Here is a 24,153-nt window from a genome sequence, read left to right on the forward strand (position 1 = left end):
CCAATATCTTTGAGCTATTCGGAACACTAGGCAAGGCCTGATAAACTAATGGTGCTGATATCATGGACACAACACTCATCAGTCTTATTTTATGCTGCAGGGACTGTGTTAGATGACATCAACAATGCTGGCTGCATTCCTTTGACACAATGTGCTTGCACCTATGCTGGAGAAACCTATGCCACAGGAACTTCATATTCCACCCCATGCGGCTCCTGGTAAATCAATTCATTGCATTTAATTGCTGAACCTACAATATGTAGCTTTTTTTGCAAAGTGCCTGTAATTCTACTCATAAGAGTACATATGCAGATTGTTCAGTTCTATTCAGAATTCAAATGTGGACCTTGAAGTTTTGCTGTTGTGATCTGTTTTGTAAAGGTGGGGCAAGGTGCAAATTGTTCACAACGTCGAGAGCCCTGAAGTGAGCGCTCCCGGAAACCTGTGCACGGATCCTTCAAACACCAGATATCAGAAATATCAGATCTCAAGTGCACTAAGGACCTTGTCGGACCTGGCACAGATGTCCCAGATTTGTGGTGTCTTTAGAAAGGAAGGGGGGCTTAGGGGCCTAAGTCGAGTTACTTACACCATTGCCCTTTTGGTAAACAATCTCAGATAGTCAGACGTAAAAGGATACAGTTTCCAACGCTATGTTCCGTGTCCCTTGGGCCCCATGCAAAATGTTAATACTCACACAGGAGTAATTCATATGTTTAAGGCTTTAAAAAGTTATCATGCCAAACATTGGTTGATAGTGTCTGTATCTGCAGTGACCTGGGTTTAGGGCGGTGCCCTGTGACTACCCTAGAAGATTTGCATTGTAAATCTGCTGATAATGTAAGTCGGCCATTGCTATCTGTGAATTAGCTATTTATCTTGCACGGATTGTTGACCAAGGGTTTGTTCGAGATAATAATGTTTAATGTAATTTGCAGAGGAGTGACTGAAATATGAGGAACTGCGATAAGCCGTGTTAGGCTCCAGCTACCAGTATACATTCTTACAAATGCAGAGTTAGCAAATGCGCAGTGAATGAACACTGTCAGCATCATTTTGTATATATCTATATAACTGTTTTTATTTTAAAATTTCTCAAAACTCTAAACATTACTATAAATTGTGAAAACAATTTGATAATTAATATATTTTTCTCCTTGTTTACATTAGCATATTTTTTTAATAGCCAGAAGAAAAGTAAAGTAGAAAAGGGCAGTAGTCTCAGCTTTTTCCATTGGTTTACTACGTGCTATATTTATGTTGGATTCTATAACTGATACATCTGCCCCTAGCATGTTTAATAATTACCTTCATAATTACAAATTTTAGTTCCAGTCATATGTATTTCTTTATTGAATGATCACAAAAATCTCCTAAAACCTTGTTTGATTGCTTTTTTATATTAGCAGCAACACCAATGCTTGCTTTTCCGGTACTTACCCAACAGTTAAGACTAGAGCATGACAGAGGGCTCATATTACAAGTTTAGTGACCACATCAGTAGAACACGTGCTAAACTCGCTAGTGAACTGACAAAGCCCTCGCTGAACTTGTAATGCACAGACCACATACAGAATTGGTACCTGCAAGTGTGGCTCTCCTAGATTGTGGGACAACTTTTTCTTGAATGTTCATTGCTTTCCTTCACCAGAAAACAAACCGTCTTGTTTGTTTTTGGCTGGCATTGTCCCTGGTATCTTTGTGCCCTAATCTAACATTATATGTTATCTAGCTCTGTTGGTGGAAGCCCGAAGCACCTTGCAGTCAGATGCGTTTGTTGTACTTTGTGATGTTTTCAGTTTCTTTCACATAACCATTTCTTGCTTACACTTTGAACTTTTGTGTTGCGCCCAGATCTATGGACACTTAGCACTTGCATAATACTGACAGTCAATCAGGTCAGCTGGCCACAACTCAAAATACGGGTTCTATTTGCTTCTTTCTACTGAGCAAGCACAGACCAATTCCATTATGTTCCGTGTTGGGGCAACATCGGCCATCTGTGTATACTCTTCTGTAATTCTGTTAGGTACTTAACTGTCAATTCCACACTTTTTATCCTTGCTTCTTTGGACAGGATTATAACACTCTACAAGAAATGTATTTGTTAAACGTATTTCTTCTACACAAATCTGCAAGGTAATGTGCAACTATGAGAATTCCAGTATTCAGTGTTTAAAAATAATTTAACATTACTTTCTTCCAAATATATGCAATTTGTCTTCTTCCATTGTGTTTTCGAATCTTTATCACCAATGTAGCCCCAGGGCTTCTGTACCAGAGCTTCTGTCCAGAAGTATGTAAATGGCTGTCATTTCACTTATGGAGGAAACTATTCTTTACCTCTGTAGGAATTGTAACAGAAATACGCTGCATAAGGTGGAATCTAAGACACGGGCTTTCCTCCGAGGCTTGTGGGTACCAGCAACATGCTGGTCATTTCCATTTCACACAAATGCACGTGTGTAATGCAACTGCTTGCTGGAGCAAAGTTGAAATTATCTCAAGAACAGTGCGAATTCTCCACAACAAGTGCACATTTACTCAGTCAAAAGTGAAAGAGAAGTTGAGAAAATTATAGAACAGCCTATCCTATTTATGATATATATTTTTAGACTGATTAGTAAGGAACTAATCCCTGATCTACAGTTGACTCCTATGTTCTAAACTATTCCTTAAATTAGGGAGGGAAGTATACTTCTCTGGTGCTCAATCCATCATTCTAATTGCTCTTGCATAATTGAACCAAATACTTATCTACATTTGTTCACCTCATCACACAAGGCGGAATCATTCTTTCTGCATTCTTGTTCATATCTATATGTATATCTGGAGCTCTTCTGATTGACTAGGGCCAGGTTACCGACAGCACAATTTTGAGTTCCTGCTTTAGAATACATATGGATATACCATCAGGCAATAGTGGCAAATACATTTTAATCTGCTATAATTTGCGTAACGTGGTGTTTCTATAAGATTTGCACATCAATTCCACTTTCCCAATTTGATTCAGAGTCTTGTTTTCATGCTTGGGAGTCTTTGGTTAGTTGTCCATTCTTTTTCTTCCCGTCCCACCACCTTGGCAAACATACCCCTTAACTCTGGTTTTCCTTTTGTTTGACTTCTGGCTTACATTCCAACCTTTTTGCAAGTAACATTCAATAATGTCACCATTTTATATACTTACATCTGTGCAGTACATTTGTGGAAATAACCTAATATACATTCCAATTTCTGGCTAGTTTCTTGTTTTTCTTACTTCTAAATTCAGTGTCACAATGTCATAGTGTAGTCTTGCATTTGTATGCTTTTGAATTGGCCCTTCCACTGTGCTCACCTTTTCTGTCATGACTTTCTCAAAGTCTGAAATTGCACGTTTAGCTTATAGTTTTGAACCTTCATTTCTTTAGATCAATAAATAAAAATGTGCCAGTGCCCAAAGCCCTCGTCTTAAGCATGCGGCTGCTGCAATTGAGTGTACCAACACAGAATATTGAGGCAGCGTAATCCTGAAGCCATCTTGGGCCTCTTCAATCCCTTTAAAGACCCTCCCCGTCCCTTCGGCTCACTCTTGCAGCTTTCTGCTTCCTCCCATTGTCACGCTTTTTAGTTTAGTTTTTCTCTTCCTCTGTCTTTCCCATATGTGTCTTTTGCTCTCAGTAATTGCTTGAGGCACATCCTGGGCACTTGTAATGAGGATCTTAATGTTAGATTGAAATTGCCCAAATAAACCGTTTTCTTATGAAATTTATCTTATGAAGCTACCCATGTGTAATTCAGCCTATACTGATACTGCTGTGCTTTAATTCAAGTTTAATATATTGTCACATCTAGTTCACTCTTAACGCATCTTGAAACACTAGTATTCTGCGTTTAATAGGTTATGATTTGTTTATTGGTTTTAGAATGCATCTGTTGAAAAAGTCTCTTAAAATAAAAAGCCCTGTAGTTTCTGATCATCTGACTTTGAGAAGCTCATGTATGTTACAAAGCTTTGCAGGAGATAAGCTCTATTTAGGATCTGTTTTGTTGGTCGTGCTCACCAAGAAACTGTCAGTGAATATGGGAACTGTGAGCCAAGTCTCTTCAGTTTTCACTCTATTCTTGGCTCAGTTATAATTACTCCCTTTGTACTAGTGTTCTCTCTAAATGTCCTCCCTTCCTTTCTTAAAGGGGGTTTAAAGTGTTCTCATTCTGCACAAAAGATGTGACATATCCTACATATAACGTTCTCCAGTTGACTTCGTATTCCCTCTGTCAGTAGAGTTATTCCTGGCCTTGAGGTAGCCATTCTTTGAATTTGTCCTGCAGCAGTTTCCTCTTAAAGTTGATCTGTGTAGTCTCTTTGCTATCTTCTGTGTGTAATTTCTGCGGTTTCTCGTATTCTGTGACATAACTATTTGTTTAAGATTATAATAAATGAGAAACTGTGAGAAAGGCTTAAGTGAAAGGGATTTTACCATTATGGGTTTATGTGAACTAACGCCCTACACTTTGATATCAATTTGCCTTAAGCCCAGTGACATTCATTGTAGGGTTAGTGAGGATTGAGCATCTGGACTGGCCCATTTGTTACTCCAACCTCCTCTGTTTAGGTCGAGCATAGCACTGCACACGTTTTTCCGATGTGTTGGTATCTCTGTGGGCTTTTAACCATGCCCATCTCACGCTCATCAAATCCTTTGATGACATTGATAAATGCTTTACGCTTGTCCCTCCTTGGGGCAGTTTTGTTACCGCCTTGGACACCAGCCCTGTTACATGGATAACTACACATTTGCTGATACGTTTGACTGCGAGTGAACTTCTTTTTCCTTTTCTGTCTCTCCTTCGCGCTCACGCTCATGGCAGCCGAGGTGCTTTGAATCTGCTCGCTTATGTAAACTCCTTTACTTTTCATTTTCAAATGATGTTGCAAGAAAGGTCCAGTTAGGAATTTACAACTCTAATAGCTCTAACTCGAGCAAACACAAGACCCATTGCAGTGCAAATGCTTTTTTTTCCTATTGTGTGATTTCTACTCAGTGTTGCTGAGAAACTTTTAGCAAACGTCTTGTCTCCCTCACCAAATTTTTTTGTATGTATTTGTTCATTCAATAGGAAAATTTACAACTATAAAAACACACGTATTTAAATGAACATATTAAAATGGCGAGCAAAACGAGTGTTAAAAAATGCAAAACTAATCAATGCACTGACCACCTGAGGATCAGGCTATGGCAAGTAAAAATTGTTTAAAGTTTTAGGATGCAGGTTCATTACGTGCTGGGTGGTTTTGAGGGCTTCTGAATGCATTCACGAGTCCCATAATTCAAGGTGGAAACATCTAACAAAAACAAAACAGGGAGTTAGCCCTTCTGTGTCTTTCCAGAACTCACCAGTCAACTCTATGAACAAGCAAACATTTTCCATCATCAGTTTCTCAATAATAAAATTGCATTTGATGGACCTCTGGGCAAAGTACAGCGTCAACTGAAAATGGCACGAAATTATTAAAATGTTGCCATCTTTCATGAATTGATGAAAGCTGTTTTCTAAAATCTTACCAAACTCTGTGCCAAGGGGAGTTTATAAATCCTGCCATATTGGTCTAAATGATTTATTATGTTACAACTTTTGTTTGTGGTGTGTAGTGTTTTCACATTGCTACTCACTGTTACAATGGTTAAACTGTACTAAGTAATTAATTTGAGCTGTTAGTTACCGGTTGGGGGCATCGGCACTCATTTTTGGCACAGCACTTATTTTTTTACATTTCCTTGATCGAAAGTGAGACAAAAGCACACAAAGCAGAAAGATGGAGGAAGTGAAAGACGGAAAAACCGTCACCGAGGAGCCCGCAAGAGTGAGATAAGGGGACAAGGAGTGTCTAGTAGTGGATTAAAGAGGACTGGGTGGATTCAAGTGTTTGCAGCCTTGGTATTTAGTGTGCACATTTAACTGAACTCGACACAGGCTTCAATGGAGAGCTTTGAGCACCAGCACTCTTTCTTTTAAATATTAAGGTCTGACTAACTTTGCTTTCTTTCTGTTCAGCACGTGCACTGGAGGACAGTGGAGCTGCAAACAACTGCCATGCACTGGGACATGCTCTGTAGAAGGAGGTTCTCATATTGCCACCTATGATAGCACGAAATACACTGTGCACGGGGACTGTAGCTACGTTCTTTCAAAGGTACACATCATTCGATCTAAAGATGTTTGCTGGTTCTGAATACCCTCACTGTGTCCAGCTTAGGGTACAATGCTCAAAATTCCCTCTTGTGTTCAAACAAAAACGTATATTAGAAAGCAGCAAACAATAATCCATTACCAAAATGCATCTATATTGGTTTTCATTGCCCTAATCTTGCAAGAGGATGGTTAATTTACCAGATGGTGGTCCGAATCACCTAAAGCCCTGACCCCTACAGATGTAAGAACAGGATGTTTCGCTGTAAATGCTTACGATTTGTGCTGTTTGTATAATAGCTCTGCGGAGGAAACCAGTTCACTGTCTTGGGAGAATTGCGCAAGTGCGGCCTGACGGACAGCGAGACTTGCCTGAAGAGTGTTGCCCTCAGCCTCAATGGTGGACAGACGGTACGTCCTACAACAAACAGACAACAGTACAAAACCTATACAAATGAGAGGGCTAAACCACACCAAAGTGTCTGCATTTAACTGTGAGGGGATAAGTGGCAGTGTATGGTGAAACACAGAAAAAGCAGGCTCAATAATGCATATTATTTGTCTTTTTACATTTGAGTGGAAATCTAAAATAAGCTGGTCGTGTCAATTATTGTGCTAAGTACGTAGCAAAGTGCAGAAAGGCAGTTTAAAAAGACGCCATTAGACTGCAAAATGTAATAAGTCGAATATTATTTCTGAGTCATTTTATCCATTCCTGTCCCAATTACAGTTCTAAAAATTCCGCAGCCGTTCTAGTGAATCACGTGAAGCAGATTGTATCAGACATTACCCCAGAGAACTGGCAATCGGTGCGCGTATATTAAAATCACGAATGGGAATAGCCTACAAGAAAGCCGGGCTGAAGTTCAGACCTAGAACAGTAATCTGAGGTCTAAATATACTGTTTATGAGACTCCTTATAAAGCATTCTGCCTCCCATGACCACTGCTAATGCGGTGCTATGATCGAGTGCTGACACAGGCAAATTATTAGCAGAACAAGGCATTAAATACACCACATACAAATTTCCCAGGTCTTTTATTTTCACACCTGCTGTGTAGTCCACCCACGCTGGTATAAAGTGTTGAAGGAGGGCTGGCTAACTCATTTCTGTCTTCACTCCATCAGGTCATTGTTATCAAACCCTGCGGAAGTGTGTTTGTGAACTGGATATACACCCAGTTGCCCGTCTCAGCGGGTAAGTTTCCAGTTTTAAGAAACATCTTTGTTTTACTACTGTGGCTGACACCCACCCTCTCCTTTATCTAGCCAGTTCATATCTACTTCTGGTCTTGTACCCACACCTCTTCAAAGTCAACTTCATAATCAACTTGTAACTAGAGGGTTGCTGGTTATTTCGTTCTAGAAAACGGATTGCACTGATCAAAAAATCCTTTAACCTATCAATTTCTCTCTTCTCATCCTTACAATGTCTTTAGGAAATAACCAAACAGACATATTTTTAGTAAGGCTAAAGGAAAAGAGAGTTTGTTAACATTTAACATGTCAATGCACTCAAGGATCTTCTGTCTAAGAGATGTGATCTTTCCTTTAATGGAAACCAAGGCACTTAATTCAAAGAAGTGATAGGAGGCAAAACCAGAAGATTTAAGAACTAGTGGTAAGGTAGTGTGGCAGTCGTCAGTGCTTGGCATTAATTGGTGCAACACATGGCGTGTGAAGTTTTTTAATTGTGGAGAAATTAGATATGGTTATGTTTACATGAGGAGGCAAACTGGTACATTTGTCTAGAGTTACTGAGGGCCTTAAGGGAAATTTGGTTAAAATGGCCTTATAAAGTGGTGCAAAGCCCTGAAATACGAAGTGAAAATTGTTTGTGGGTCAGACATGCGATGAGTTGTAACATAGTGAAGCAGTGCATGAGGAAATGATGTAAAATATATTGCAAGCAGACTCAGTGTCTAGATTTCGAGATTACAGAGATTGTAAAACATGACATGGTATTTTTAAATGGATTAAAGTCACCACTTCACGGCAAACGTGTCCTCGGTAAATAAAGCAGGAGGAAAGCATCAACTGTGATTAGATACTTCTGTGTACCAGTAGTTCTTTTAGGAAAGTTACAAACATAAAAGGACTTTGTGAATATCCCTGACAATCCAGGTGACGTTACCTTTCAAAGCTGTCCAAATGGTCACATCTTGCAACAAGAGTTGAGTTATTGTACCCTTCTTCTTTGCTAAAAAGTATTCTGTTCTGCTCATTTCCAGCTAATGTCACCATCTTTAGACCATCCTCCTTTTTCATCATTGTGGAGACACAGCTGGGTCTCCAGCTTCAGATCCAGCTAGTCCCCATTATGCAGGTCTATATGAGACTCGAGCCAGAATACCAGGGGAAAACCTGTGGTAAGAAAATAGGATCTCTTTATCAGGCTTCTCCATATCGTCGTCCAGTAAGCTTTTGTGCTTGAATATCTGATGGTTTGTTCTGGTTTCCTGTAAAGGTCTCTGTGGAAACTTCAATGACGTTCAGGCCGATGACTTCACAGCCATCAGTGGGATCATAGAAGGAACTGCGGCTGCTTTTGCAAACACCTGGAAGACTTCTGCGAGCTGCCCCAATGTGAAAAACATCTTTGAGAATCCCTGTACTCTCAGCATTGAAAATGGCAAGTGAATTATGAGTAAAATAAACACCTAGTTGCTTTAAGTTCTTATCTCCGATTCTTAGCACTTCTTCCTCATCTTCTTCGCGCAAAGTGCAGCCTAGTTTACAAGCACCACAGTCATGCATGCTTGTACCACTATTTTCTAAACCAGGGAATTGAGGGTCTCAACTGGTTTCATTTACATGACCACCCATCAAGACTGACTTTTCTCATCGTAGATGAGCTAACATGCCCTGGGGGTTCCCCTTCCACTAATATTGTACAATGTTGGCCTGTTCTCCATAGCTCTAAACCTTCCAGTGGAAGACCACTATTACATGGATGGTACAGATTTGTACTTGTCTAATGATAACCATGAACATTTCTAGCAAGTATTCCGTGGTTTAAACACCCTTAAATTGTGGATTAGGTTGAGGTATTTTCAACTAAACAAAGCTGAGGTGAAGATGATTCAGTCTGGCAAAATGTTTTCTAAACTCTTTTGGACGAGCTAGTGCTTCCAACAGAAGTTGAATTGAATCACTGTTTTCAACAGCCACAAGAAACACGCATACCACTAAAGTGAATCTGTGACTTGCACCACAAACGTGTGCAGTGAATTGAAGCAGGATATCATGTACCTGTAGTGGAGCAAAGGTCCATATGTCTCTGTGTTTGTTATTTCAGAAAAGTTTGCCTCTCACTGGTGTGGTTTGCTGACTGACCCTACTGGACCCTTTGCTAGCTGTCACGCAGAGGTGAACCCCGCCACCTATTACAAGGTAAGCCTTGTTCATTGGGCTACTACAGATATTGAAATTGTTGACTTTAAAAGTTGTTTTGGGGGTTTACCTACTGTTGCCACTATCGCGATACTCACGCTTTCTACTTATTGCTGCTTTGCACACCAGGCTACGGAACATATAATGGTGTCCCAGAATCACTACTGCTGCTACTGAGTAATCACACATCATTGTAAAACATAGCTGTGAAGGGATTTGAAGAAGTTAGCTGTGTTTTATGCCTCTTGTGAGGTTTTGCTGAGCTTTAAGAACAGATTATTTTCTGTTTTCCCTAGAACTGTATGTTTGACACCTGTAACTGCGAGAAGAGCGAGGATTGCATGTGCGCGGCCCTCTCCTCTTACTTCAGAGCATGTGCTGCCAAGGGCCTACAGATAACCGGATGGAGGAAGAATGTTTGCGGTAAATAGAGTCACTGATTCTTTGTTTTTACGGTCTCTATTTTTGCAAGTGTTCATTTTTAAGAAAATCTCCTAGATGGAACAGGGACTGTGAGAGATTGACCACTGACTTGTTTTCAATAATTTCTAGGTTTTGCTAGCTGTTCTAGAAAAGCTTCAGTACATTATCACCTGTTAAGGTGCTTGCCTTAACTAAAACTGCAGTTGTTACTTCCTAAAATTGCATTTTGGTTCGAAAACATCAAAGGAGGTTGCGTTTGTGACAGTTGTTTCCACAAACACAGCGTCTTCTTTGCTCTCTGCACCAGAACATCCCAGATCTGGGCTTTGGCATTGGGAAGCGATGCACTTGCCCAAGTTCACGCTGTGCGCTAGGGCTCAGCGTTGTGCCTTGGGATTGATACCAGTCTGTTTCCCGGGCAATTATTGATCTTTATATGAACATGTAACCTGTTTCCTTTACAGCCAAATACACCACTGCCTGCCCCAAGTCCATGACCTACAGCTACTCTGTGAACTCCTGCCAGCCCACCTGCCGCTCCCTGAGTGAGCCTGACCTGACATGCAACATTAAATTCGTGCCTGTGGACGGATGTACTTGCGAGAAAGGAACCTACATGGACGAATCCGGCAAATGTGTGCCAGCTGCTGCCTGCCCTTGCTATTTTATGGGTACTGCAGTGCCTTCTGGAGAGGTTGTACACGACAACGGCATTCTCTGGTAGGTTGATGTCAGGGGTATACTAGAGGGTCACTGTTCTACATTAGTAATTTGTATAACGGATTGTACCAACCACGACGGGTTTGTAATGCTATGTAAACATCAGACGTTTCTATTACATAACTTACGATTGTTCAGTTTATGACCTCGGAAGGAGGAACGTCTGAGCCTGCCTTTACAAGATTCGGGCAGAGTGGACAGTTCGGTTTCCTTTGTTGCGTGCACACGTTTCTTTGAGCTGGAAACACTGAAGGGTAAAACAGCTTGGCCCTCTTGGCGGGTTGCTTTATTGTACGGCTCCTTACTGCGAGACAATTTGTACATTCCCTTAGAAAATGGATTATGCTTAGAAATTATCCACAGTAAACTACCATGGGACAAGCACAATTACTTTACAATTCAAATATCGTTATGTTAAAAGTAGTTAACTTCCGAGATTCTGGGGCCTAAGCTTTGCAAATTAATTTTCGTGAAAATCCCCTCGGTTCGGCATGGCTCCCCACGTACAGACCATTTAAATACTTCCCTCTGGAACATATCCCTATGAAGAAATGTCCCAACGTTTTGCCTTGAAGAGTCGGACTAATAATTGAAAACGGTGAATCCTGAGGGCACTGAATTGGGCAAAAGCAACATAAATATACAAGTGAAAATGAACGTAAAAAATTTAAAAACTTCGCTTTTTTAAAGTTGAGATCTGATGCTGTATCATTCCTTTCTTCTGCAGCACCTGCACTCAAGGGCAGCTGAGCTGTATTGGATCCTCAAAGCCAGGTAAAATGCATTCTCCCTTCACCCGTCTGTTCTTCTCAAACAAGTGGCCTGACAAGACGTGTTTCTTTTCTCTAAGAAAGGGCACCTACCTATCCTTTTGGTGGAAAAGTGTAAGCGGGGAACCTCCTGTGAGGGGCAGTTGCTAAAGTGGTGGTGTTCCATTAAAAGGGGCCCGCCCCCGGCAGATGTTCGGGTTATTGATTAGAAGGATCCATTTTTTAGAGGTATTTACTTCATTAACTCTCTTTTACTCCCCCCAGAATGCCCTGCGCCAATGGTCTACTTTGACTGTGCCAACGCCACTGCTGGTACACCAGGAGCAGAGTGCCAGAAAAGCTGCCACACACTTGATATGCAGTGCGTAAGTGCCTATTGGGTTTATTATTCGTTCAACTGTGTGAATCGCTGCCATTCTGGATGATGAAATGCGAGGATGAGAACATGCAACTGCACCAGGAAAAGACGTTTATCTATTGCACCACATAATCTAGTCCCACTGTGAGTCTACGACTCTGCACGAGCACCACACACGAAAGGTGCTCTGATACATAACTACTTTTAATAGTGCGTTACTATGAGTCTACTCCATATCTTTATGGTTCTGTTTGGAATGTATTTACTCCTTTTTGTTTGGGGGTGACAAGGTCTGTGATACAAAGTCAGACATTCTGTTCTGCTCATACGTCACTTCCGTCCGACGCAGCTCCTCGGAGGGCTGCAAGCCTGTGTTCTTAGCTTTGCATGTCCCAGGGTCCTCAGGAAGAGAGTGACCACAACTTGAAGCTCATTTCAGTGAGTTTCTTTTACCTGCTATTGAGAACACTCTGCCCCTTCAGTTCGTAAGGGTTTCCTAAGGAGTCAGTTTTCTGATACACCTGTCTCGTCTTGGTTTTCACAGTACAGCACCCATTGCACCTCCGGCTGCATGTGCCCACAGGGGCTGGTGTCCGATGGCAAAGGCAGCTGTATCAAAGCAGAGAACTGCCCGTGCGTGCACAACGACGCCGTCTACCAACCAGGGGATACCATTAAAGTGAAATGCAACAAGTGGTGAGTTTTCACTTCTTCTTTTCCTGTGTAGTAGCTCTTTCCACAAAATGCTCATCCATCTAGGTTTAGAGTACAAACGTGTCAGTGGTTATGTTCACTGTGCTGTAAGTAGTAACGAAAGAAATATACCAACAGTCCAAGCGATAGTACTATCAAATCAACAACCGTGGAGCAAATTAGCAATGCAGCCTAGGGGTGTACACAATTAGAGACTCGCAAAATGAATGTACAAATGTGTCTGAGACACATTTAGCGAGTCCCAATGGGGTCGCAAATGAACTCCCGCATCAATATTCATGAGGTACGTCACAATTTGCGACCCCATTGGGAATGGCTCCACTCACAGGGATGGTGGCCTGCTAGGGACAGCAGACCATCATGCCTGTGACTGCTTTTTAAATAAAGCAGTTTCTATTTTTATAAATGCAACCCATTTTCCTTAAAGGAAAACAGGATGCATTTCAAACACAAAAATGAAAAGTTTTAGTTTCAGTTTTTTCAGAGTAGGTAGTGGTCTGTGGGACCACTACCTGCTCTGAAAAAATATTTTTGCTTCCATTCACAAAGAGGTAGGGACCCTTTTCAGTTTGGAAATGGGTTACCACCAACTTGAACTTGGTGGTAACTGCGATTGTTTTGTGACTGCATTAAAGGTGTCAAAATAATCTTACATACCACTGCATCTCACTGTTTGGAAGGGATGCCTTCGGCACACCCCTTCCAAATAGCAGCTTGCAAGCCTATTTTGCTATTTGGTAAATAGATTACGGAAGCACAAAAAATAATTTGTATATTACATTATGCAATTTTCATGTCGCAAATGGCCTGAGCTACGTTCATCTGGCCCTTTGAACCTAAAGCAACAATAGTAATGTATGCAACAAAGTTTTTCAAATAGGTCTCCTGTACCTCAACAGCTATGTTTCTCTCCTTTTGCAATCCCAAAGTCTTAAGTGTCTAGAGCTGCAAAGCACCAGCTCTCGTGTTTCCCTCTCCATTATTAGAAGTCTTAGGATTTCCTTGCAGTTTCGTGCATGTGCAGAAACCTCTGGAGTTCAGATGAAAAGACTGATTTGACCTTGTCATGTTCAATTTCATTTTTTGCCTTTAGAAACGTTTGGGGCTAACCAGAATTGGGTCAAGATGTAGATCATTGTCAGCTGGCGTTTATCAAGTGAAACTTTCAGCAGAAAGAACAGTTTTCATTCTTGGCTAACCACTCAAGTGTCTTTCAATTCTTTATCAAGAGTCCGAGCCCTTTCTCAGTCTGGGAGTAGACACTTCATTAGCTCAATCAGGAAGTCCAAAATGTCATTCACATTATTCCAAATAAACTGATCGTAACTAGGGGCTGGATGTCAAAAGGATTTTTCTGCAGGCAAACTGCCCGATGCACAGAATAGTGCCATTTGCGACTAGAAAAATGCTTTTTGGCATGTCCAAAGCCTTATTTGTGATTCGGTAACCTATTTTCGAATCGCAAATTGGGTTTGCGATTTAGTATTAAAAAGGGGCATGTTTGAGGCCTCCCTTTCTAATACCGAATTGAGTGGTATGTCTGAATGTTTTGCAACTGAATTGCAGTTGCAAAACATTCACATTTTATAACCATCTTCAAGTTGGTGGTACCCTATTCACAAATGGGAAGGGTTCCCCAAGGGACCCCTTCTACTTTATGAATGTTTGCAAAAACAGTTTTTTTAAGAGGATGCAGTGGTCCCACAGATGACTGCCTCCTCTTATTAAACAAACACAAAACAAACAAACACAGTTTTCTTTTTGAAACAGATCCTGGTTTTCTTTAAGGAAAACGGGCTGCATTTAAAAAGGATTGCTTGATTTAAAAGCAGTCACAGACATGGTGGTATGCTGACCCCAGCAGGCCACCGTCCCTGTGTTTTTAGTGACTCCCAATGGGTCACAAAGCGAGTCCTCCCTTATTAATATTCATGAGGTAGGGCTAGTTGCGACCCACTGTGACTCACACAATGTGTGAAACACACATTTATATATAAGTGTTTGCAATTACCAAAAAGCAAATTGCAAAAATTTGCTATTTGGTAGTCACAAACCATTTCCTAAGTACATCTGGCCCTAGTTCATGGTTTTGTTTCCAAACATTTTATTGTGATTTTCTCTGGCAGCTATTTTGCACATTATCTAAACAATCAGAGGGTTTTGTGCCAGCGGTAACTAGTCCCAAGTAAATGGGTTCAATGTTGTGATTTTTTCTGGCTTAATTTCAACGTATAATACAAAAAATCTGTAAGAAAACGACTGTACAAATTTGTAATATAATATATTTCTTCTTTATAGTACTTGTAAGAATCGGATGTGGGAGTGCACCAATGATCCCTGCCTTGGGACATGTGCTGTGTATGGCGATGGGCACTACATTACCTTCGACGGCAAACGGTACAGCTTCAATGGAGACTGTGAATATACCCTCGCCCAGGTAAAAAGATCCTTTTCAGCTGTTCAAAATTGCAGTGGGATAAGCACAGAAGTTGCATCTGTCAATTAATTCAATGTACATTGCCTCCTTAGGACCACTGCGGCAGTGACAAAGCCAACAGCAGTTTCCGGGTGATCACTGAGAACATTCCCTGTGGCACCACTGGCACAACCTGCTCCAAGGCCATTAAAATCTTCTTCCCTGTAAGTAGAGTCAGCAATGAGTTGCATCACACTCTGTGTTTAAGTACCATTGACCCCTTGAGATGTTTCCAACAATCACTACAGTTCTTTCTACAGTTCTTTCTTTGTTGGGTCAGAGACACCAAAGTAAAATGGTTTCTAAAATGAACCGATTAAGTAAACAGTAATGTAGTCTTGGGAAGAACTACAGAAAAGGATATTGCAATATCAGCCTATGCCCGTTACAAACCTTCAAGAATCTGCGTGTGTAGTTTGGGACATGGTTAATGATGGATTTTTAGTAAACATATCATTGCACTATTCTGATTGCATTTTGCTACTAAACAGTTTTTTTCACATGTTTTTAATACTCTCATAGCCTGAGATGTAATGACTCTGCTTAAAGTCTCTTTCAGGGATGCTGTTCACTGGGGTCAGAGGGGAGGACCCACAACTGATTTCTCCCACAGGTTTTGTTTTCCCTCCATAAAATGACGGTCCGCTTCTTAAGTCCTTTCTAGGGAACTTGGGGCCAGATGTATGTCCATTTAATTTTGCAAGTCACTATTTGCGACTTTTTGCGAGTTGCAATTAGAGACTGGCAAAATGAAACATACAAATGTGTCTCAGACACATTTAGCAATTCCTAATGGGTTCGCAAAGACCTATCTCATCAATATTCATGAGGTAGGTTGCAATTTGCAACCCCATTGGGAATGGCCGCACTCACAGAGATGATGGCCTTCTGGAGACAGCAGACCACCATGCCTGTGACTGCTTTTAAATAAAGCATTTTTAAAAAAAATATAGCCCGCTTTCCTTAAAGGAAAACAGGATGCATTTCCAACAAAAAAATGAAAACATGTATTTTCATTTTTTCAGAGTAGGCAGTGGTCCTGGGGACCACTACCTGCTCTGAAAAAATATTTATGCTTCCATTCACAAAGGGCAAGGGGTCTCTTGAGACCCCTTCCCATTTGCGAATGAGTTACCACCAACTTTCGGTTGGTGGTAACTGTGAATGGTTTGCGACCACATTCACAGTTGCAAAACATTCCTACATGCCAACACAATTCGGTGTTAGGGAGGGGTGCCCTAGACACGCCCCATTCATAGTACCAAATCGCAAATGCAAAATGTGATTCAGTAAACAAGTTACCGATTCACATTTTGCTTTGTGATACATAAAAAAAAGCATTTTTTGGCCATTGATTTGTTTTGCTTTGACTGTGTACAGTCAACTGTTTTTTTTCCTAACATCTACTCCACATTCACAGGGACTGCCTCTGTTGCTATACCAAGTGACATTTGACACAAGAAGATACTTCCTTCTCTGAAGGAGCTATCTCAGTCAGACTTTGAATGGCTGCATATTGAAATGATCCTATTCTCTCGGACGGGACGGCGACCTTTCTCTGGCAATATATTTGATAGCTACTGATATCACACCAGATGCCTCATGTCTCTAACAGGAGCTCGTTTTAGTGTATCTCCTATTCCAATCTTCACTCTAAGGATTATGAATCTGAAACCTCCCTTTTTGTTTTGAAATATATATGTGTGTGTTTGTGTGAAAAAAAACAAAGGTTGCAGGTACGTTATAGTTAGGTTCACATTTTCCACACAAAACCATATAAATTCAGCAGTTATAATTAGAGTTATATTATAGTTACACTTATATGAAGAAACTGTAACTCATGCTGTTAAATCCATTTAGGCCATGAGTTGTAGCTTCTTAATATAAGAATAACTATAAGTATAACTATGACTGCTAAATGTCTTGGCTATAGTGTTGGTAAAATGTGAACCTAACTATAATGTCCCTGTAACCTTGTTTTTTTCAGCGGATGCTTCTTTTCTTTTAAATGTGTTTGCAATCCTTTGACATTACATGTTGACACCCAAAGAAAAAATAATGAAATTGATTAATCAAATTGAATTGGACTGAGGTGCCGTCTGTGCCTGTGCCACCGTGTTGCGGCCTTTAAGCCGTCTTCATGTCTTATAGAGCTATACAAAGAGACAACAAAAGTATCAATTGTTGCCATAATGTACTCCTTTTTCCATGGTATGTTATTGCTCCGATTAAGGAAATCCATAGAGTCTCTCAAGTATGAGGGGAGACTAGGAACATTAGGAAACAAGAATATATCCACAAATCTTGAAGTATGTTCTAACAATGATCCTATGGAGCTTGCAATTGGCCATCCTGGTGGATTTGTTTTGTTCCTGTGTACTATTGGTAAAAACTACATTCTCTGAGTAATGGGATGGTCTATATTAAGATACCTCACTTCTTCCTCTTCTAAGAGACCTACATCTTGTCATTGTTTCAATTTGCTGTGATATTCTGCCATATTTTATGAATAGGAACCTTATCTAACTTGATGTAGCTCCCTTAATCATTGAGTTGTCTCTTAGCCTCCTTGATATATTCCATGCGGTCCAAGTTAACAATATTGCCTCCCTTATCTGATGCTTCGATGATGATTGCATCGTCATTTTTTAAGTCTCTTAATGCTTCCCAATCTTTTTGCATCATACTAGCCTGTTTGTGTTTGTTTGTCTCTGAAGCAACCTTCATTAACCCCTTTACTATCACTTCTTGAAACAGGTCTACTTTGTTCCCCATAGGGAGTTGGGGACAAAACTGTTATTTGGGTCTGCATCCACTTAAGACTGTCAAGTCTGTTTGAATGCCTATATTTTGGCATAGCTCTTGATCAGAAAGATTTTCAAAACTTGACCTTTCGGTGATCTCTTTGGATTCTTCTTCCAATTCGAGAAGACTTCTTAGTTGTTCCTTCTCTGAAATACTAATTGGAGACACATCTTGTGTTTTTTTGTGCTGCTCTAATTTCTTTTGTTGACTTTTTGATGCAAAGTATATTTTCAATTTTAACTTCCTGGAAAATTTGTATGGATCAGTTCTGGCAGTGGCTAGATCCGTTTAAACCATGGCGTAAAAAGTCAATCCATTGTTTAAAATTCTAATGTGCTTATCCTCGAATGACCTTGAGGGCCAGTTTATAACTAAATCCTTTTGTTGTCCCAACCTATTGATATCTATTGTTCACTTCCTCTTTTCTTGCCTCTTCCTCTTCACCTTTGATCTCCTTGTGCTCAATTTGTTTTGTGTGCCTCTTCCCCTCTGTCTTGTTTCCATATTGTAGAGACGCATTTCTCCTGAAAAATCTAATACTGGACCCTTTTTTGAGGGGAGCTCGTCCCCCGGACTTAAGTCACAGCTTTCAGCACTTGACACAATCCTATCTCTTTCAATGGTTTTATCCATATTCTATTTGGCATAAAAAGAGTCAAAGCGTATTGCAAATGGTTATATTCTCCCCATGGAATAATCTGCCTTATTTATCTCTGTTGAAGTTTTTTCAGTTTTTTGACTTGCATTTCTTTATCATGTTTTTCTAGTTGTTTTTCCATTTCACTTAACATATTTTTGATGTCTTCTGATGTATTAGCAGATTCACGTTGATCCTCAACTTCTTTTATCCTTTGTAATATCTTATCTAATTTTTATTCTGCTTGGGTAATAAGTGTTTGTATCAATCTCATGGAGCATTCCACTGTGTCTGTCTGCCACTGTTTGAGTAGATCAGTTTCCATATCATTAAGTGTAGGCAATACAAATATCCTCAATCCCCTCTGAATTCTTCTGCATTCAATATCTTTTTTCAAAGTTGTTTTCTCACACCACTTGTTTATTTCCATTCTTTGGCCTGTTCAAGTTCCTTTAATAACATGCTGTGCGAAAGTTCAACATTTTTAACCATAGGAAACTCTGACCCTTCCGTATTATCATTATCAGCAAAGAGAGCTCTACACATTTCTTCTAGTTTCAGCAATCTCAGCCATTGTGTATAGATTAGAGGTTTTGTGTGATAAATTAAAAACAAAATCTCTTCAAACACCGGGCACTACACTTGTTATTGTTCTCTATTTCGGAATAACAATTATCCAGATTCGGTGAAATCACAACGGACAATTATAATCTATTGCTTGCAACTTACTGTTTCAAACTTATCAATTGCATGTGATTTAATATCAGAGTGTGCTCGCTTATATCTTGTGCTCAAATAATTGGGGGAGAAGGATACAGTGATACAGCGTTCCTTCATTCTCATATGAAAAATGGAGAACAGGAAATCGGAGAGAATATAATTGCTGCAAATGTTCTTCTCAAATATGTCGTCCTCTTACCTCTCAGATCCATTGATGGTTCCTTCTTTGTATTTATTTGTATTTTCAACAGCTCGCGGAGTGGAAATCTTCAGGGTATCCAGTTCCCTGTCAAGATTTTACTTCTTTCCCCCAGGCTGTCAGCTTTGGAATTACACATACTCCGTCGCTTTATGTCGGAATTAGTTCGTAGTTCCATGCAACTCCACTCCACAATTTGTATTACTCTCCTGTTGCTTTTGTTATCAAGTTCGACAATATCCCTTGTTTGAGTGTATCTTGCTGTTCTCACCCCAATAATCATAGACAGCCTCTTTCAAAGCGAGCAGAGCAGTATCTTTTTCTCTTTCTTATCTTTAATTACCGGGTTCTGGTGATCTCGCTCTCCTCCGAGTGCTCTGACGATGCAGTCCGGTCGCTGCACTCAACTGTCTCATTTTCTTCCTCCAGGAATGCCTGTCTCTTCCAGTTCTGTTGTAGGTTCCGAAAAAAGAGACGGTAGCAACATCAGATCTGGAATCCACATTTTGTATTTATTCATAAATAAAGGAAAATGGTGACTTGTTTCGGCCAAAGCCTTTGACTGGCCATAGAGTTCTCTGTGCTAGAGTGCCTTTCACTCTGTGAAAAACCACCCCCACATGACACAAATTGCACAACCACTAGAGTGTTAACCATCGTGATCTATGCTTTCATGTGCTATTCTGGTTTCTTTTTTGGGAATAATGTTTAAACACTTTTGATTTGATGTTCCCCAACAAAGTTGTTAAATAAAATTAATACACATTATACAATAAGAAGCTTTTCTAACCCTAATTTGTTCATGGTTAATTTGTTCATGGTGAAGTACCCAACTGAAACTCTTATAAATACTAAATCCATGCAGCACATTCATTAACTCTAAAAATAGCCCATTTCATTTTTTTTTTTGTTCGATCCGTGGATCCCCGAATCATCCTCAAATGCTCCAAAGATCCTTCTTGAATCCAGGGGAAAAGCAAGACCCTGATTGGCTGGCCGCAACCTGACAGAAATATTAACGTATGTGTTACAAAAACCATAGGAAAAAAAAAAGGTTACTCGCCTGATATAGTTAGGTTGACGTTTTATACACACAAAACCATAGAAATGTAACAGTTATAGTTATACTTATATTTAGCTGAAGAAACTATAAATTGTGCCAGAAAGTAACTTTGGGCAACGAGTTATAGTTCCTTAACATAACTATAACTGAAAGTATAAGTATAATTGCTGAATTTCTGCGGTTTTGTATGGGTAACAGGGTAACCTAACTATAACGTCCCTTTAACCTTTGTTTTTTTTAATTGAATATCTATATATAAATGTATGCATATATATATATACATATATATATATATATGTATAATTAAACTAAACAAAACTTATAGTTCTTAACCTCTCTGTCTGATAAGGAGAATTACCTAATATCCTCAGCTTCTCCCATCTTTAGGTGCATTTAGACAACCCCCTTTTATGGTGGTTTCTCCATCACTTTCTTTGCTGACTTCTGACCGACTGCCTATGGCCTGACCCCTCTAAAGATGTTTTTCTTTACACAAACGTCCAAAGTTAATCTAAGTTTTTCCGCCAGGGTCCACACACTAAGAATGTTGGACATTCATGTTTATGTCATACTGTTAGACTCCAATTGCCTGTTTCTTACCCTGTTGACTGCTTTGCACTCTTTTTCAATTTGCATATATATCAGGACCCTGAGGTTTTCAATGGATAACAACCAAAGTAACGCAGACACCTAACTAAAAAGCAAGTACTCCTTTAACAATACGAATGGATAGTGCTTGGGTCCATCCAGGGAGCTCTCATCGGAACTAAGCCAGGACTGGCTGCATGATGTAATAGGGCAACTACTGTATTTTTTACATTCACGTTGTTGCCCTTGTTATGTACCCACATCTATACCGGGGAATTTGTAGTAATATGTATGGGAGATGAGGCAGGCTTCTGAGATCAGTGAAAAAGAACACTTGTATCCGGCAGCTGTCATAGAAACCTAGTTAGTACTATCATTCTTAGAAAGATTAATTTCATAAAAACATTGATTCTAGCTTTGAGGTGCAGTGAAAAAATTAAGTTCAGTTCTGCCCAACTTATTTAAACGCAACAATGTGCATGAAAAGGGAATACCGGGTTAAATGTTGCATACTATATACAAATACACTACTACTAACAACAAGTTAAAGTGTCTTAGTCTCTGTAAACAAATTAAGATTAAACCTGCGCCATACACTTTAAAATACCTTTAAATTGAGAAGGATTAACCTACGTTATGCAATACTAACCACTACACTCAATTCTATTTTTTTCAGAGCTATGAGCTGATACTTTCTGATGAGCGCATTGAAGTGATTGAGAGGGGCATCGGGGCAGTAGTGCCATACAAAATCCGTAACATGGGCATCTACCTTGTGATTGAGGCCAACAATGGACTGATACTCATGTGGGACAGGAAGACCAGCATCTTTATCAGACTAAGCTCTGACTTCCAGGTGAGAAACCGCAGCAGCAGACCACGATCAAATGCGAGAATAGCTGAAAAGCAGCTACAGGAAGGCGGCCTGTGAGTTAATAGCTCTATGAAAATGGGTGAAGTGAACTAATAAAGTCCCAACAAGTAACCTGCGGTCACCTAACTGACAGGGAAAGGTGTTGTTTTGAGCCTTCCATTATAGAAACCACGAGATTACTAATAGTTGCAATATCATACAATGTCATACTATCGGCAGATTGTACTTATATAAAAGCAAAATAACAATATTGGTTCTGTTATATGAAGAGACATATGTGAAATGACCATCAGCGTTTAACTAAATATATTTGGTGTGCACGTTGCAAACTGTTCCTCCACAAACTATGTAAAACTTTCTTCAATACTTTGCAGGCTTCACGACCTTTTCAGAAGTGGGCGGAAATTTGGCTAATGTAGTTTTCAGGCAAAAAAAATATTTCATCGCAAATTCATTTTAGAATCAGAATTGTATTGAAAAAAAATATGCGTAACAATTTTCTTCCAAAAAAACCTTTCTGTATGAATTTATGCCTGCCAGTGAAGTTTTGTAACGTAAACACAACTGAAAATCTACCCTCACGGACTGTAAAGATTGTAAACTTCACAGATATTTGGAAATAACGCATGTTAGAATGCTTCTTCAGAAAGTGTAAGCACAAAATTAGGTGTACAGTGATAGGGTAGAATCTTTGATGTCCTAACATACCTTTTTATTTTAACCTTACTAAAGACTCATTTACATTCTCCTTGTACAGGGAAAAGTCTGTGGCCTTTGTGGGAACTACGACGGTAACAGTAACAACGACTTTACCACCAGGAGTCAGTCTGTGGTCGGGGATGTGATAGAATTTGGAAACAGCTGGAAGTTCTCTCCCACCTGCCCAGATGCCAAAGAACCCAGGGATCCATGCTCTGCAAACCCCTACAGGAAGTCGTGGGCCCAGAAGCAGTGCAGTATCATCAACAGCAATGTCTTTGCTGCTTGCCACTCTCAGGTACTGTACCTGGAACATAACATGGCATAATATAGAAATCAGACTTCTGGTCACCTCACCGCACAGTCTGCTCAGGGATCACTGATCCACATCTATTAAGTTAGTATATTTGACTTGCCTCTGCTTCATCTGTTACTTAATAAACCCCTTCATATGAGTACCTGGAGTATACAGGGAAGCACATTCTGAACTGTCGGTTGGAAATTGCCTCTCACAGTCTATGCAGTCTTCAAAACTTGTGCTTAGAGATTCATTCTGAGAGCCATTTAGAATCTATAAAATACATGAAAACTATCTGGCAGAAAAGGCCCTCTTATCTCATATGCAATTTAGGGTATCCTATTATTATAGCCTCTGTCAATTCTCACATAAAAGCAAGAAGTAAGTAAGCCATATGGCAGTGGACCACTAATCCCCTTTTGTGAATGAGAATGGAACACAATTGTCATTTGCTGTAGAGAACGACAGTTCATCGGATCCTCTGACAAGCACATTTTTAAATGCTATTCACAAATGTTCTTATTTCTTAAAACTCTCAAGGGTTAGATATAATTGTTAACATTAAGAGATAAGTGCTTATTTAAGAAGGGTAGAAAGGTATATTGCCTGAACCCTGCTGAAGAGATTAGATGTAGACATTTGAAATAATAGCGTGTTCCTGCCTTTCTTTGACTAGGTCGATCCAACTAAATATTATGAGGCCTGCGTGAGTGATTCCTGTGCCTGTGACACTGGTGGAGATTGTGAATGTTTCTGCACAGCAATTGCTGCCTATGCTCAGATCTGCAGTGAATTTGGCTCGTGTATCTCCTGGAGAACCCCACACATCTGCCGTGAGTATTTAGTTAAAATGTAGTGAGAGAGGAAGAAGAAAGTTTTTTTCTCCAAAATAAATGTTTGACGTGGAATCATCATATGGTTTTCTACTCAGAACGTAAAGGTCTTATAGGGCACATAAGGAGCATCTACATGACATTTTGTTCTGGACACTATGAGCCAGATGTAGCCTTATCCAAATTTGCGATTTGGAAATTGAGAGTCGGTGTGACTCGCAATTTCCGAATCGCAAATTCGGATGCAGAACGGTGTGTCAGACACCGCCTGCGAGTCGCTATGGGGTCGCAAAGACCCACCTCATTAATATTAATGAGGTGGGTCGCATTTTGCGACCCCATAGCGAGTCCCTGCAGTCACAGGGATGGTGGCCTGCTGAAGACAGCAGACCTCCATGTCTGTGACTGCTTT

The 24,153-nt window shown here is 40.0% G+C and overlaps 1 protein-coding gene across 1 annotated transcript in view; it reads left to right on the plus strand.

Moving 5' to 3' along the window:
• The window catches only part of LOC138284405 (mucin-5AC-like), an 88,454-nt gene that overhangs the window by 17,219 nt on the left and 47,082 nt on the right, over window positions 1-24,153 (plus strand). Inside the window, exons 10-26 of the mRNA XM_069223142.1 lie at window positions 101-218; window positions 6,037-6,175; window positions 6,472-6,582; window positions 7,300-7,369; window positions 8,403-8,540; window positions 8,639-8,803; window positions 9,470-9,564; window positions 9,861-9,987; window positions 10,452-10,707; window positions 11,435-11,481; window positions 11,742-11,842; window positions 12,380-12,531; window positions 14,848-14,986; window positions 15,079-15,189; window positions 21,714-21,893; window positions 22,669-22,908; window positions 23,585-23,741. Coding sequence (XP_069079243.1) covers window positions 101-218; window positions 6,037-6,175; window positions 6,472-6,582; window positions 7,300-7,369; window positions 8,403-8,540; window positions 8,639-8,803; window positions 9,470-9,564; window positions 9,861-9,987; window positions 10,452-10,707; window positions 11,435-11,481; window positions 11,742-11,842; window positions 12,380-12,531; window positions 14,848-14,986; window positions 15,079-15,189; window positions 21,714-21,893; window positions 22,669-22,908; window positions 23,585-23,741 — 2,346 coding nt within the window. The remainder of the gene's footprint in view (window positions 1-100; window positions 219-6,036; window positions 6,176-6,471; window positions 6,583-7,299; window positions 7,370-8,402; window positions 8,541-8,638; window positions 8,804-9,469; window positions 9,565-9,860; window positions 9,988-10,451; window positions 10,708-11,434; window positions 11,482-11,741; window positions 11,843-12,379; window positions 12,532-14,847; window positions 14,987-15,078; window positions 15,190-21,713; window positions 21,894-22,668; window positions 22,909-23,584; window positions 23,742-24,153) is intronic.

The sequence above is a fragment of the Pleurodeles waltl genome, chromosome 3_1, assembly GCF_031143425.1.
Source record: "Pleurodeles waltl isolate 20211129_DDA chromosome 3_1, aPleWal1.hap1.20221129, whole genome shotgun sequence".
Lineage (NCBI taxonomy): Eukaryota > Metazoa > Chordata > Amphibia > Caudata > Salamandridae > Pleurodeles > Pleurodeles waltl.